General features: G+C 46.3%; 2 protein-coding genes across 4 annotated transcripts in view; one reads left to right on the top strand and one right to left on the bottom strand.

Moving 5' to 3' along the window:
• The window catches only part of HYKK (hydroxylysine kinase), a 96,130-nt gene extending 89,886 nt beyond the window's left edge, over positions 1-6,244 (bottom strand). The window contains exon 1 of the mRNA XM_077263970.1: positions 6,183-6,244. Coding sequence (XP_077120085.1) covers positions 6,183-6,230 — 48 coding nt within the window. The 5' untranslated portion in view covers positions 6,231-6,244. The remainder of the gene's footprint in view (positions 1-6,182) is intronic.
• The window catches only part of LOC143775621 (long-chain fatty acid transport protein 2-like), a 255,858-nt gene that overhangs the window by 56,238 nt on the left and 185,042 nt on the right, over positions 1-14,578 (top strand). The gene's annotated exons all lie outside the window — the stretch shown is intronic.

The following is a 14,578-nucleotide window of genomic DNA, read 5'->3' as shown; positions in this document are numbered from 1 at the left end:
AAAAGAGAGCCACTATACTGTATGCACACCACCAGAAGTTATAATGAATCAAACAAGCTTTATTGGTAACATATACAAACAATTAAAACCATACATACAAAACTCCCTCCATATACGTGTGCCCAACACTGCCCAATACACAATATTCATACATCAAATATAGCAGATAGTATACACATATAAATAATTACTGGCAAAAGCTGCCCTGTCCTGATCAGCAAAAGATATAACTGTCAATAGCAAAACCCTGTCAAGCTGCAGCTAACCCCCAACAAATAGTCCTCCTGGTATGTAATGGGTAGGGCACAAGCAAATACGGCCAAATAATTACCCCAAATAGGAGGAAGGAGCACGGCTGTCACCCGTCCTAAGCATAAGAGGGGAACATGCTGCGGCAGCTAGAGGGTGATCCAGACAGAAGGCTTACAGAATATGGAGAAAATATAGCAAGAACTGGGCAGCCAGCAAGTGAATGGCAATGGAGGGAGAGCCCAACGCGTATCGCTGTTCAAGACAGCTTCGTCAGGGGAAGTGAGCTCTCAAAGCACCTTGTATATACCTGATCTAATGAAGCAGATCGCAGTCTGGTGTGCAGGTAATCAGGAACGATGGCATCAGAGGCTGTAGTAAGAGGATATTGCACTGATCCCCTGGTGGATAAACAGCACATGTGCCGGCCTGCCAGACCGACGGATCGCACAGAGGGGAAAAAAAAAATAAAATATAATAAGAACTGGAGCAGAAGAAGACAAATAAATAGGAAATACTAAAGCGCACGCGCGGCTCCCGGGAGCGGGCGATGTGACAATCAAATATGCTCGACTGTCACAGTGCCACAGAGAACTCACTGAAAAATGAAAAGATAAATTATTTGTGCACATATGTAAGAAGAGGGGACAAGGATAAGTCCTATTGCTATAAGTCCTGTTGTCGCAGTACCAAAGAGAACACACTAAAAAATGAGAAAATAACTTATTTGTGCATATATGCAGGGAGAGGGGACAGAGATAAATCCTATGATGACATAAATAAAACGCTGTCATATAAGCCCAAGAAAAAGAAGGAGGGCAGAAGAACGTCCCCCCCTAAACTGAGAGAGAAGTTGCATAGTTAATAAGGCATAAAGATGTATATATGCCACACTAGATATTATAACAACATGAAAAATACATACACACATAAATGTCCATAATATATAATTAGTAGAAATACATCATGGTAATGTACATATATATGCATTCTTCATAAGGAACGAGCAAATGAATGGTAATGCACAGCCAAAATGCTGAAAAATCAGCGAATTTCTTCCATTCAGAACAAGGTCCATTCTCATATAATCATCTCCCGAGCAGGATCGAACTAAGTCTCACTCGCCAGAGACCAATTAAGCAGGAGACTTGGCGGGAAGATAGAGCGTGCAGCAAGAGAAGGTTGACTCCCTCTCTGCGGGACTATGCAACCACTCAGGCCTGTGCTGCAGTACCTCAGACCCGGCGCACACTGAACGTGCGAGGCTTGAGGTGGTGTGTCCGTCCATCCTGAATACCGGAGCTCTCACTCGCACTGTTCCGCTACTGGCCGTGAGTGTGCGGCCAGGAACTGACCAAGCGGAGCATCAAGGATCTGGTGCCTACATTCCCGGCATCAGTGCTGGTCAGCTACATCTTCCAGCAGAGGCAGAAACTGCGACATTTGGCGGACTTTGCCCCAGTAACCCGCTACCTCGTCTGAAGCCGCCAGGATATGCTGTTTCCGTCTGGAGACAGTGCTTCACCTTCCTCCAGGAACAGACCAGAGACATCACGTGTCACCTATGACACCACCTTGAGATTCCAAGCTTCCACCACCCTGAAACCATCAAACTGATAAGTTTACAAGTTTCCTAACCATTTGTTCCTACCCTGATAAAAAGTCCAAGTTTATTCCCCCCCTTAACCCTGCCTCTCCCTGCGTGGAGAAATCCCTGTAATAAACCCGTTTACTCTTGTGCTGCCTCTTGCTCGTCACTGCATCCCGCGTTCCTGCTATCTCACATGTGCAATTATGTTGGTTTTACATTTTTAAAACTGCTTGGCTGGCTACAGGTTTCCAATTTTTTTTTTTTCAAAAAAACTTGACTATTGTCATTCGCACAGTTTAACCAGCTTTAGGTGAAATTACGGTGGTTTGAAATTTTAAAAAAATGCTTGGCCTGTTACAGTTGACCAATTTTTTTTTTCTTTATTAAAAAATGTTGTTTCAAAGAATTTAGGAAACTTGGTTTCCAGAGACCTAGTAATTAAAAATGCCTAAGGCGTATAGTAAGGTATGGGGAAGTGTAAGTGCTGATGATGATGCATGCAGATGGCGAGGAAGTGGGGCATATGTGACTGCGCCTGATGCTGGAGAGCAAGCAACATATCCATTAATGACACATAGGTTCCTGTCCCACTTTGCAGGGAGGCATGGGAAACCACTTCTGAAACCACATCAGTGCGAACAGGTGGTCGGTTGGATGACAGATAATGTTTTCAGCATGCTTGCTAACACCACCTAGACTTTTACATGGTCCAGTCTCACCAGCCAAGAGTCTGGATCACTAAATCCTCACACTGATCCTCCTTCCACCCACTATGTTGAGTCCCAGGAGAACAGTGATCCCACACTAGGACACTCCATGGAGCTATTTACATTATCATTTCTTGATTGCAGAATCTCACCCTGCATGCTCTAAGGACAGGAAGAAATGCTTTTTAGTGATGTACAAAGCCTATAGCAGCCATGGTCACAAGAATAAGATAGTGGGAATGGCAAATTTTGTCTAAGGAGATAGATGATGAGACACAGTTGCTAATAAGTCAGGTTGTTGTTAAGTCACCAAGTCAGGAGGACCAGGGTCTAATGGTGGAAGACAAGGTGGTGGATGACCCAACCTGTAAAGCTGGCATGCAGAGTGAGGTCAGCAGTGCTGATGGAGAGGAATTGGCAGCACCAATACAGGCAGGAAGAAGCAGTGAGGTGACCAGAGGGAGGAGGCAGGGCAACTGTTCCATAGAGCATTGACACTCATGAATTTCTCTGTCAAAGAGTTAGGCGTTCCCCAGTATGGAATTTTTTTAAAGAGAGTTCTGAGACAAAAAAAAATAGTAATTTGCAACATGTGCTGAGCTTGGTTAACCACTCCCATCCCCTTTCATATCTGGTTCCTGATTCAAATCCATATCACAGCTATCATTTGCTGCATGGCTTAGGAGGAGAGGTGTTCATATGAGAAGGAGTTTTGGAGGACTTATCTGTGAATAGTTTGTAAGTGTGATAATTCCCTTCCCTACTCTACTTCATTTTTTTCCCCATCCTCCACTCCTCGGTACTTTCCTCTGTTATATGTGAGTGAATATTTTGTATGCCTGGTGCTTTCAGCTAACCATTGTTTGAGCAGCCTTGTTTGTCAGGTTGGGGTACTGCAGTGTACAGTAGCACTCCTCTTCCCTGGGTGGGGGAAGAGAACTGATGTAGGGCTAACTCAGGAGACAAGGCAAGTGTGGTGGCTACAGCATTTTCACCTTCAAAAGTATCCCAGGAAATAGGGTGATCTAGGGTGCCCTCTATTGTTAGGGACAGGGAAGGCGCCCCTGGTCTTGGGTCACCCGACAGCTGTGTCACGACACCTGGGTCCAAGATTGTGCCAGCAGGTTACACCACTGCCTCTTCCCCTGTTGTAGGTGCTTGCAAATACTCTGTCCATGACACTGGCACAGATACCACCTGTTCTTGCACATTCTGAGGAACCATGATCAGGCATTTCCAAATCCTTGTCCCAGCACAGTTTTTTAGCTGTTCTTACCCCATATCTTGGAATGAAAGTGAAAGTTTTAGATGCACCAATTCTGGTGCTTTGCCTGGCTCTTCCCACTTGCCTTGTGGCAGTGGCACGTGGGGTAATAATTGGGGCATTGATGTCAGCTGTTTTATGGCCACTGACACGAAGCATAGGGGTTAGTAATGGGGAGGCGTAAGACACCCCCATTGCTAACTCCATAGCTAGATTGTAAAAAAGACACAGTCAGAATAAAGTCCTGTAATTTAAATAAAAACATTGACTCCTTTTTTAAATAAAAATTCAAAAAGTACAGTTGTACTAACCTTTACAACTAATTAATTTATGCCCATGTCCCCTGTAAAAGAATAAAAATAATAAACAAACATATTCCTCACCTTTCCCACATAAACATAATCCTCCAATGCCCATCTCATCTGTAAAAGAAATAAAAAAATAAACAACCATATTACTCACTTGTTAAGTGGACCTTCCCAATAACCGCCTTGTTCAGGGCACAGGTTATGTTATGGGACATGTGCTGTTTTAATGCGAGGACAGCTTTCCACTAAACATAGTGTTGGCGAGGAGTGAGCATCAAGGGACTACCGCAGTCATGAGGTTGTGGATAACCTCAGTGTTCACAAGACTAATTGGCAACATTTCCAGTGTAAGCCGTCTGGAAATGTGGCCATTCAGTGTTTGAGCCTGTGTATGGGTGGCTGCATATTTCCACTTGCATTCCAAGGCCTGTGGTAAGGATAGCTGAAAGCTGCGCTCGGACAAGGAAGTGGACGTGGGTGCCGATGGTTATGTATGTGCAATGACAGATTCAGAGTGGGATGCCTTTGTCCTGGACGGGGGATTGGCAAGTACAAAGCACAGGGGAAGAGGCAGTGGTGTCACCCACAGACACTAATTGGGGACCCAGGTGTTTGGCTCACCTAGTTGGGTCCTTGGATGACATGTGCCTGAGCATGCTGCTGGTGGTCAGACTGGTAGTGGTCAGACCTCTGTTGATCGATGTACGGCACAGATTGCAATTCAGTGTTTTCTAATCTTCTTTACTTTCTGTAAAAAAGTGCAAGGCTGGAAAACCTAACCCTTTGCGTCATAGGATCTGGCCGTGTGGGAGTACTCTGGGGAATACTTTACCACGTTCTCCCTCTGAGAGCTACACTGCCTCTTCCTGCCTGTTCTGGTGCTAAAAATCCCTCCCTCTCTGCACTGCTGTGCTAACTCTGCTTGCCACCTTGTCAGGTTGGGTCAGTGACTTCATCATCCACCACCTTATCTTCCACTTCCTTACTCTGGACCTCCTCCTCATTTGTTCTCTTAACATAACTTTTTAGCAACTTTGTCTCATCATCATCTACCTCTGGAGACTGTAATTGCCATTCACCACTATCAGCTTCTTCTGACCATGGCTGCTCAAACATTTAGTATTCAGCGCACACAATCTCCTCATGCCACTTCTGAAACTTACATGGTGAAAGGCCACAAGAAACCATAAATGGAAAAGTAAAGAGCTCCTCGGAGTGTCCAAGTTCCTTGTCTTCTAGGACTTGGCATAGTGGGAGGAAGGAGAATCAGGGTTATGTAGTCCAGGCTGCTGGGAAACAGACTGGAAGCATTAACTGCCCTCTAACCCATAACCTGCTCACACTGTTTTGACTTCAAAAATGGTGTCCTTTGTCCCCCTGAAAGTGGGACATGAAGCTCGGTCTCGTGGATGAGCACGTTTGTAAAGATCCAGCAGCAGACCCAGTTTCACCTGGACCATGGCAACGGCCTCTGCATGCACCATAAGCAGCACCCCACTTTCCTATCCCTTAATGCATGCCTTACATATTTTAAATTATCTACGCAGTTAAGAGTGTTATTATTACAGATTAGAGTCTATTTGATTTGTCCCTGAAATAAATTTTATTGTATGTGGCAGCAATAAAAAAAAATGTAATATGTAATCCCTACTCAGCCACCAAACCCTAAATTAATTTTAGATATGAGGGGTATTAGGAGAAATTAGAATATATTTGAATTGTCAGTGAAAGGATTATTTCTTATACGTGGCAACAACAAGCTCAGGAACGCAATCAAGCCTACAGAAATGTCTCTAATACACTAATGTCTACTCCGCCACCGTACCGTAAATTATTTTAGCATGTAAGGTATTTTAGGGAAGAATAGAATATATCTGAATAGTCAGTGAAAGGATTATTTCAATATATGTCAGACACAAACTCTGAAAGCAATCAAAGCTGCCAAAATGTATCTAATACGTTAATCTCTACTCTTCCACTGGACCCTCAATTTTTTTCAGCTGTCAGTGGTAGTATTAGAGAAGAGAATCTATTTTTTTTTGTTAATCTCTAACTAAATGTACCTCATATGTAGGTTGAAGTCTATGTGGATTGGAGACCTTTCTTGACATTTCTTGGTAATTCAGCAGGCTATAAGTTAAACACACCGCCATTGGTGTGATAGCTCTCAGTGGACTTTGCACCCGAACAGGGACATTTCACTCCAGCAAGGAAAAGGTCTTCTAGCTCGAATATATTTTATCTATTTACCATTTCTATATTGACAACTGTGTGGTCATTGTGTTATTTGCAGCAGAACCTTTTTTTTACATTAATGCTACTAAGTACAATTCTTTATCTATATCTTATAAAAAAACACTTTTTTTTAGTCGGCAGCGGTGCATTCCCCTTATAATGGGAGACTTATGGATAGAAAAGACCGCATGCAAAATATACATTAAGTTTTTCAACCTTGCACACCAACAAGCTCCTCCTGATCCCCCCCCAAAAAATTCACAAAATAAAAGAATCTTTAAAACTATTGGAGAAACTAGTATTGAAAGAAATACGTGATTTTTAGGAAGTTGCCACCCTAGAACGCTGCATAGCTTATGCCTGCATTCCAAAAGACCTGACCATCTATAAAGCTTTATCAAGGGATATTGGAGATCAAAACACATTGTCGGAATGGGACTCAGTGTTTAGAGCTTGTTCAAAACAGGCTGTGGTATTCATTATTGAGAAAAGAAAGAAACAACATGAGATCAAACCATTTAAATCCCACCCTGCAATTATTAATTTGTCAACTAACATTCGTAATAGAATATAAAATAAGGAACAAGAGATTATAAATAAAAAATGTAAGAAATTCGGGAGAGATGCTATCCCAGAATGTGAATTTCGCAACACCTCGCAAACTGAACAAATTTTTGAAGTTATTGATGAAGTGGACGGAAGTCTGCAGCGCCCCAGAGTCCTGGTCGTTGCAGTATCATGGCTCAGCCACTAAGGGGGGCCATGGTGCGTTCGATGGCACTGAAGGAGTTCTCTGAGCAGGTATCACAGTCACCAATACATTTCACAGCTGGGCCTCCGGGGGGAGCTAAGGGTGCTATTCATTAGGCCACTCCCCACCATAGTGGGTAAACTGGGGGTCAGGCAGGAAGTTAGAAGAGAACGCTGACGGGATTGAACGGAGCAACACCCTGTGGCAGGGGGTGTTGTGAAGGGAGAGACTGTAGGGTCTCTGCCAGGGGTGGGATCCTGGCAGAGGCTTGGCATTGAAAGAACGTAACGGGTCCGCGCAGGCTCCTGGAAGCGGCGGGACTCAAGAAAGGACTAGAAGCGAGATAGATTGTGCTGAGTGAGAAACGAAATCAAGCGAAAGGAGATACCAGTGAGGGTTGTGCTGAAAGAGGCAGCACCTTACTGAGGCGCACTACCGGTGGCCGGAACGCCGAGGAGGTAAAGAGTTTCAAGCCATACCTCAGACCTACGGCAGGGCAGTTAGCTTGAGGCGGACTGTCTCACGCATCACCCAGGAAGGCAAAGGGGGGGTACCAACAGGAGAGGGGCGCAGATAGAGTCCCGGAAGATCTCCGAGCCTCCCCGTCATACGGGTGCGTTCCTACCATAGTATCTGGAGGGACGAGGAAGATCATTGCGAATTAAGTTGTTGTGAGGGAACACGAGAAACAGACACAACAGTTGTGGGGTACTTTCCGTAAGCACAGCAGGGAAGGACTGCAACACATAGCGCTAGAAGGAAGGCACCGATTTCCACCTGCAAGGAGAGCTCTGGAAGTGTCATTGGACCGGCCGGACTTGCGCAGCCTGGTGAGCCGTATTCCGGACTGAGGACCCAGAGAGCTTCAGTAAAGAGGTAAAGAGACTGCAACCTGGTGTCCTCGTTATTTACCGCGACCTGCACCCCACAACTGCACCGCTACAACATCACTTATTGCACCGGACGTCCCCCACTGACAGACAGGGCCACGGACCGGGTCTAGCCACCGTGACAACCCCAGGACTGAGACCTAGAGGCCCGGCTCCGGGTACCCCTCGGCCCTGCGGCGGTGTGGGGGCGCTCCAACTTGGCGTCACGAACAGGATCTACTTAAGCCTGAAGAATCAGGTCATGTGTGCCTAGAGACTGTGATTTACTGTGCTTGGACTGTACTTTATTGCAAGACTGTGTGCTGTGCCATTTGCCGCCAAAATCCGCCGCCATTGCAGCGCTGAGGAGAGCGCAGGAAGAGAAGAGGGGCGTGGAGTGGGCGTAGACGAGCCGCAGAGCGCGAACAACAATGGCCGCCCAGTCTAAGTATTTCTGTGTCCTGAGGACGTGCCCGTCAACAGCCGAGGTACGCCTCCTGATCCTGGTTGGGGGGTGGAGACCATGGGGACGGGGCCGCCCACGAAAGAGACCGCGGGAAGAAAACGCGGAAGAGGAGAAAAAGATGGCGACATCCAGAGTGCCACGCGGAGCTGACCCGGCTCGGCCTGAGGATACGCAGCCTGAGGTAGCCTCAGGGACGCCCACACTGCGGGGTTCGGCCTTGGCAGGGCCACCGATGGGACGACCCCCTCCGCCGATGTCCGCGGAGTGTGCGGCTGCAGCCGAGACCCGACAGCTGGCACGCCGCTTAAAGGTTGACACCCGTGTGCTAGCTCGGATGGGGCAGCCAACAGAAATCCGCCTGTCCCCAGTGTCCCTCGCTTCTTCCCACCTGGCCGCATCCGAAGATACACCACCGACGCCGGACTTGAAAATAATCCCGGATGCGGAACATTACCGGCGTCCAATGACAGCCTGGCGGAGCCGGCCCCAGCCCGCTGAGCAGATTGACCTGGTAAGCCCCCCAGAGATCCCACCGTCGCACTGGGGTGTAGTGGTGGCCTTCAATCCCCAGTCTGGACGGGGGATAATCCAGGAGATCGGGGAGCCACTACAGGTCCGTGTGGATCGGATAGAGGTGGAACCAAGCAGCGGGAGGTTTGATTGCAACTTAGAGCCAGGTGATGCTGTCACCTACACGCGGTGGAGGAGGGCCGCGGGTGAGACGGGCTGGATAGCCCGAGGTGTGCAGCGATGCGTTGCCCTCCAGGCTGCTGCAGGAGCACCGGAAGACGATACTCCGGCGAGGAAAGCTGCAGAGCCCGGTCCCGCGGAACCATCAGAAGCTCGACCTCACCGTGCCCCGGGGGAACGTGTACGGTTACCGACCAAGAGGATCTCCCAGCGGGGGATTCTGGCAATGCTGGGACCGGAACGACGCCCTGGCTCACCAGAACGATCTGTTGGTTTGGTGAGGCCGGAGAGAAGACCCCCCGCCACATCTCAACGGTAAAGTAATACCACTGAAAAATGTACATAGTTACTGTTCATTCCTTTAACTGTTCCTGTTTGCTACTAAACCCGTCTAGGGTTAAAGGTGACCCCTTGTTGACCCGGGGCCACTATTGTTGTTCTCAAAGTTTTGCACAAGTTTAAAAGAACTGCAGAAATCATGGACTGTGCATGATTCGAACTTCCCTTGTAAATAGTTTGCACCTTCTTAAAGGTGCTCCCTACTGGTTTTAGCCAAAAGACACTTTGCGAAGATTCCTTCTCTACTGGTTTTAGTTAAAGACACTTTGCGAAGAAACCTTTCCTACTAGTCCTAGTTAAAGACACTTTGTGAAGATCCCGGGCTGGAACTTTGCATAAGACTGGTAGGCTGAGAAGATGAGCTACCTCAGAAAGACTTGGTCCCCTCTTAAAGGGGATGTGACGAAGTAAATTTGAAAGAGATACTGTTACCGAACAGTAATGTGATAATGATGCCTTGAAAAAGAAAATGTAACTGTTTTACATGCCGAGTTATATGTGTTGAAGTTGTTGAAATGTGAAATCTGAATAATGTTTTGTAGAAAGGAAAGATGCAGAGAGCCCGTAGGGGTAGATGTAGAAGCCTGCATAGTTGAAAGTAAAAGAAGTAATAATGAGGGTGAGGATAGAAGGTAAACCCTGCGTCCCCATTGAAAAGTTACTTTATTGCTAAGGACAGAGAGTGAACCCGTAGGGGTTAGAGAGTGAGTCCTTAAAGGGGCCGAGTAGAGCTGGCTCAGAGTTCTTCAACCGAAAGGAATGTTATGTCTATACTGTGTATAGTAGCGAAAGGCAGTAGGCCCTGGCTGAACAGGGCGGTCCTGTAAAAGAAAGGAGAGGCAGTAGGCCTGGTGCCGTAGGGACAGGCGGTCCTGCAGGTTCACAAGAAGGAGAATGTAAAGTTGAAATGCCTTATAATGTGATTATAGGAAGGCCTTTGATAGACTAAGAGTGTGAGTTTCTTAAAGGCAATGTTAAGTTATTGTTCCAAAAATTGCACTAAGTAGAATACCCGGTTGGGTAACAGAAGTTATTTATGCTCTGTAATTTATAATGTTGATTATGTTTGTAACGTTAAAAGTGTCCTCACCTCCCATAAAGGGAAGCTTACTTAAGTATACTTACTGTTATTTGCACTCAACAAAATTGTATGTCTTTTTGCTAACCTGTATTGTTGTTTTTCTTCCCAGTCCCGGAGTACTGTGTTTAACCAGGGGGGAGTGCAGCGCCCCAGAGTCCTGGTCGTTGCAGTATCATGGCTCAGCCACTAAGGGGGGCCATGGTGCGTTCGATGGCACTGAAGGAGTTCTCTGAGCAGGTATCACAGCCACCAATACATTTCACAGCTGGGCCTCCGGGGGGAGCTAAGGGTGCTATTCATTAGGCCACTCCCCACCATAGTGGGTAAACTGGGGGTCAGGCAGGAAGTTAGAAGAGAACGCTGACGGGATTGAACGGAGCAACACCCTGTGGCAGGGGGTGTTGTGAAGGGAGAGACTGTAGGGTCTCTGCCAGGGGTGGGATCCTGGCAGAGGCTTGGCATTGAAAGAACGTAACGGGTCCGCGCAGGCTCCTGGAAGCGGCGGGACTCAAGAAAGGACTAGAAGCGAGATAGATTGTGCTGAGTGAGAAACGAAATCAAGCGAAAGGAGATACCAGTGAGGGTTGTGCTGAAAGAGGCAGCACCTTACTGAGGCGCACTACCGGTGGCCGGAACGCCGAGGAGGTAAAGAGTTTCAAGCCATACCTCAGACCTACGGCAGGGCAGTTAGCTTGAGGCGGACTGTCTCACGCATCACCCAGGAAGGCAAAGGGGGGGTACCAACAGGAGAGGGGCGCAGATAGAGTCCCGGAAGATCTCCGAGCCTCCCCGTCATACGGGTGCGTTCCTACCATAGTATCTGGAGGGACGAGGAAGATCATTGCGAATTAAGTTGTTGTGAGGGAACACGAGAAACAGACACAACAGTTGTGGGGTACTTTCCGTAAGCACAGCAGGGAAGGACTGCAACACATAGCGCTAGAAGGAAGGCACCGATTTCCACCTGCAAGGAGAGCTCTGGAAGTGTCATTGGACCGGCCGGACTTGCGCAGCCTGGTGAGCCGTATTCCGGACTGAGGACCCAGAGAGCTTCAGTAAAGAGGTAAAGAGACTGCAACCTGGTGTCCTCGTTATTTACCGCGACCTGCACCCCACAACTGCACCGCTACAACATCACTTATTGCACCGGACGTCCCCCACTGACAGACAGGGCCACGGACCGGGTCTAGCCACCGTGACAACCCCAGGACTGAGACCTAGAGGCCCGGCTCCGGGTACCCCTCGGCCCTGCGGCGGTGTGGGGGCGCTCCAAGTCCACTGTACAACACTCTGTCGGAAGACAGATTTTCTGTCTACCCTACTCCAGAAGGGGAAAATTCCTTTTCCCCTCATCCATCCACCTCTAGATCATGTAGCCAAAAGGGACATAAAACTTCATCCATTTCTGACAATATACAACCTGATGGCCCTATGGATAGGGAGAATCCCCCTGTATTAATACCCTCTACACCGGCGGTCACTCAAAACAATCAAATGGGGGCACACCCACTATGAGATCAAATAGTAATGAAGTCCCTACACAAAATAACATTAGGGAGAAATCGAATAAGACATGAAACGCCACCTCTAGTCAACAGACTCGTAAAAAACAAATAACAAAGTCTTTTTTTCAAATAGGCCCAAGAAGACATGTAGGATGCTGTAAATACAAGTATGATCTAACATTTCATGACTGAAAAGCTATTAAATCATTACAAGATAACAAAAGAACAGTAATCCATCCAGCAGATAAGGGGGGTATCGTAATATTGGATCAGTATCAATATCATAAAGAGACCATAAGCCTCCTAAGCGATACACGTACATATAAAAAAATAGATGTAAACCCCACCGAAGGTTTTATTGAAGAAATTAAAGCTCTGACTAGCAGAGGACTAACTATGGGATGTTTAAACAAAAATGAATATAAATTTATTAACACAATGTTTCCCAAGATGGCTATTTTTTATCACTTGCCAAAAATCCACAAACATCTGGTGAACCCACCGGGGCATCCAATAATATCCGGTATTCAATGCCTCATAGCCAATATGTCAAAATTTGTAGACGGTCATTTGCAAAAACTTACACCTCTACTGCCAGCTTATTTAAAAGCTAGCACCCATGTGCTACAGCTACTCAAAAACATACACTGGTGTGATCATTATATTCTAGGTACTTTGGACATCACATAGCTCTACACTATAATTGAGCATGATAAAGGGTGTAAAGCAGCTAGATACTTCTTAACAAATTTGCATTGCTTCTCAGTGAACAAATTTACTTTTTTAAATGAATGTATGCACTTTACATCATGATGCTCTGCCAGGAAAACACTATAATGTGCACAGGGCAAAACAATACAAATATAGGAAGGAGAAATATAACGAAGGATAATACACCACCAGATACAATATTTCTTCTCCGGACCTAGACCACCACTCCAGACCGAGATCACCAGGCACAAGACACAAGCTATAATCGGCGACGCCCAAAGCCCAGCAAAACTATTTAAAGGCAATGGGCGTGACTAAGCCTCCAACCCAAATACTAGCCAGATTAACCCCGGACAATCTGGATCAATGTAGCCTGCACCACTGAGCATATAGTGGATGAATGAGGAATTATCGCTGTCTGTCGGACGCCCTAGTGTGAACAGCATCTGACATGACAGTACCCCACCTTCTACGAGGGACCCCAGGGCCCTCATGACTTATAGGACCCGGCTTGTCCGGATGGCAGCGGTGAAACATACTGACCAGCCGGTCCGCATGTATATCGGAGGCTGGTACCCAAGACCTCTCCTCCAGCCCATAACCACGCCAGTGTACCAGGTACTGTAACGTGCGGTGCACCACTCGAGAGTCAACCACCTTGGAGACTTCAAACTCTAAACTGCCATCCACCAAGACTGGAGGAGGCATCGGCGCAGCATCCACAGAACCCACCACCTTTTTTAATAACGATCTGTGGAACACGTTGTGAATCTTATATACCGTAGAGAGCTCCAATTGGTAGGCAACCGGGTTAATGATGGTGGCGATCCTAAACGGACCAATAAACCCTGGACAATCTGGATCAATCTAGCCGGCGCCACTGAGCATATAGTGGACGAATGAGGAATTACAGCTGTCTGTCAGACGCCCTAGTGTGAACAGCGTCCGACATGACAAGGGCACAGCTATGGGGACCAGGTTCACACCCAGTTACGCTAACTTGTATGTAGGGAGATGGGAAGAGGATACCATCTACCCTGGAGGCGAGCTGCGCAAGAACCTGGTCCTCTGGTAACATTTTATAGATGATGTACTATTTATTTGGTCAGGAGGCCCTCAAGAGTTTTTAATTGAGATTAACACAAACAAATTATTTTTAAAATTCACATCTACTACTAGTGTTGAAACAATTAACAATTTTTAGACTTGAATATATTTATAGAAGATCTAACTATTCATACCCATACTTTTAATAAACCCACAGACTCAAACAGCTACATTCCAATAGACTGCTGTCATCTACCTAGTTGGCTGTTGAATGTCCCTAAAAGCCAATTTATGTGGATCCACTGTAACTGCTCGAAACCTCAAGATTTTAACGAAGCGGATCTATTGACAAAAAAAATTCTAGAAAAAGGGTAGGATAAACGAATGCTTGCTACAGGTAAGAAGTCTGTGGAAATGAAACCTCACCAGGACATCCTTAATGGAAATAACAAAGCCAAAGGCCCCATGATTTTAATCCTATCATAACTCAATACAACTCTAATTCTCACATTCTTTCAAGAATAGTAAAAAAAACATTGGGACATATTAAAAGACGATAAAATCTTGGATGAGCAAATTCCCACATTCCCTAGGTTTGTGTATAAAAAAGTTTGCAACCTACGAAATATTATTGCCCCTACAGTTCAAGAAAATCCCCCAAAAAACCTTAAACATTTTTCAGAATAATCTGATAGTTTTTTTCTCCTGCCACAAATGGAAAATGTGTCAACAATTACATACTAACCAACAGTTGGGAATCAACAA

Source organism: Ranitomeya variabilis, chromosome 5 (genome assembly GCF_051348905.1).
Source record: "Ranitomeya variabilis isolate aRanVar5 chromosome 5, aRanVar5.hap1, whole genome shotgun sequence".
Taxonomy (NCBI): Eukaryota; Metazoa; Chordata; class Amphibia; order Anura; family Dendrobatidae; genus Ranitomeya; species Ranitomeya variabilis.
This window is presented reverse-complemented; position numbering and strand designations above follow the sequence as displayed.